The sequence below is a fragment of the Nicotiana tabacum genome, chromosome 11 (assembly GCF_000715075.1).
Source record: "Nicotiana tabacum cultivar K326 chromosome 11, ASM71507v2, whole genome shotgun sequence".
Classification (NCBI taxonomy): Eukaryota; Viridiplantae; Streptophyta; class Magnoliopsida; order Solanales; family Solanaceae; genus Nicotiana; species Nicotiana tabacum.
Genome location: NC_134090.1, coordinates 66,689,403 through 66,691,300, shown reverse-complemented (window position 1 = coordinate 66,691,300; position 1,898 = coordinate 66,689,403). Strand labels below are relative to the sequence as shown.

The following is a 1,898-nucleotide window of genomic DNA, read 5'->3' as shown; positions in this document are numbered from 1 at the left end:
TACTAATCAAGGTGGAGAGCGCTCATTGATTCCAGCAAGGAACCTGGTCCCACTACTACAATAATAGAAGCTAAAAATTGAGTTGTCAAAAAGGGTTTGACATGGAAGCATCACAAGTCATCGCACTCCCATTGCCACAACTACACAACTAGACATAGATGAACCTAGTTCTCCTCTAAATCAAACCATGCATAGAGACATCACTAAATCATTCCTCTATCTCACTGCAATTAGGCCAAACATCATGCTCAGAGTTGGGTTATGTGCAAGATTACAATCCAATCCAAAGGAATCTCATTTGAAGGCTGCAAAGAGAATGCTGAGATATCTCAAAGGAACACAGGACCTGGTCCTCTATTATCCTTCAGGAGACAACTTTGATCTTATTGGGTATGCTAACGTTGATTATTCAGGATATCTGGTGGACAAGAAAAACACATCTAGAATGGCACACTTCCTGGGTTCCTACTTAATATCATAGGGTACAAGGAAGCAGAACTCTATGACACTTTCAACTGTAGAAGCTGAATATGTAGTAACTGCCTCTTGCTGTGCTCAACTTCTGTGGATCAGGCAACAATTGGAAGATTTCAGAGTATTCTCAGACTGTGTGTCGCTCTTATGTGATAATACTAATGCATTCAACATGGAAAAAACTCTAGTTCAACTTAAGAGGACTAAGAACATTGATGTACGCCATCAATTCCTCAGAGACAGTGTTGAGAAAGGGCTTATATGCATGAAATTATACAGGACTGAGGATCAAATTGCAGATCTATTTACCATAGCCCTGAGTAGAGAACACTTTGAGCAAAATCATCTGGCATTGAGGTTGATAAAACCCAATTGAGAACTAGGTCCCTCAATGATTGGCTATGAAAGAATGGTTCAGGTAAACTTAGCTAAAAAGTGTTTTTTGGCTAAGTATAAATCACCTCTATACTATTATAGGTAGACACACATAATGACTACAGAAGTAGATGCTGCAGTGCATGCTGAAAAAGGGTTAACCTCATTTGCCAGACCTATCAGGGAACCTAGTTTTCTTGATACAGGTTAGTAGCTTCTTTGTTCTTTCATAAATAATTTAAAATGGACAAAAACAATGCCACATCTTCATTAGTGTGACAGTATCTTCAATTTGTGTCTTTTCATCCAAAACGTCACACCTTATTTTGAATGATACAACTCCCCAAGCAAAAGGTTGCCACAGTTTCAGGACTGGTCCCTCATCATAAATAAATCAACATCACAACCCTCCTCTTCAGAATTCAAAACCTTCTTCGTGCCTTCTCTCTTCTCAATTCACAACCCTCTAAGTTAAATTTCACCATGACTGAATGTCAAGCAATCTCCAGTGTAACCGACCATACTATCATTGCGTCCACACCAGTTAGCATTCTAGCAGTAGACTCCTCCCTTAACACAATCACTAGTCCAAACCATAAAGCTGAGTCTCCTCTACACTCCACTCCCTCTCCTATTCACTCTGATTCTGTTCCTTATCTGAGCAAGGTTGAAAATATATGTCTTCTTCAAGTCTCTCCGGTCAACCAGACTGAACAAAGTGAACAAGGGAACTTTGTTCAGGAAACATCAACTCTCTCCATGGTTGGGAACTCAAGTAAAAATCTCGTGATTAGTCATGAGAAGACTAAGACAACCATGACATGCCACGATTCAACATGTATCACTCCTCCTTCTACTAAAATTTCTAGGAAACCACAAGAAAGAGAGGAGATATAAAATATAATTTCCATTGCTTCAGAATGGGTCGTTGTAGAGGAAGGTGTAGTAGTGCCTAAGCTTCAGGGGGAAGAGCCTCCATCCACAGAAGACTGGGGAGCACTTGTTCTCTTTGAACAATCGACTCATAATGACACTACTGGGGTCCCAAG

At 40.1% G+C, this 1,898-nt stretch overlaps 1 protein-coding gene across 1 annotated transcript; it reads left to right on the top strand.

Moving 5' to 3' along the window:
• The first annotated feature begins 187 nt into the window (after positions 1–187).
• Positions 188–850, top strand: LOC142165877 (secreted RxLR effector protein 161-like). Its single transcript, XM_075224262.1, has 2 exons — positions 188–421; positions 482–850. Exons 1-2 carry the CDS (start codon positions 188–190, stop codon positions 848–850), a joined length of 603 nt encoding a protein of 200 aa, XP_075080363.1.
• Positions 851–1,898: the final 1,048 nt, after the last annotated feature.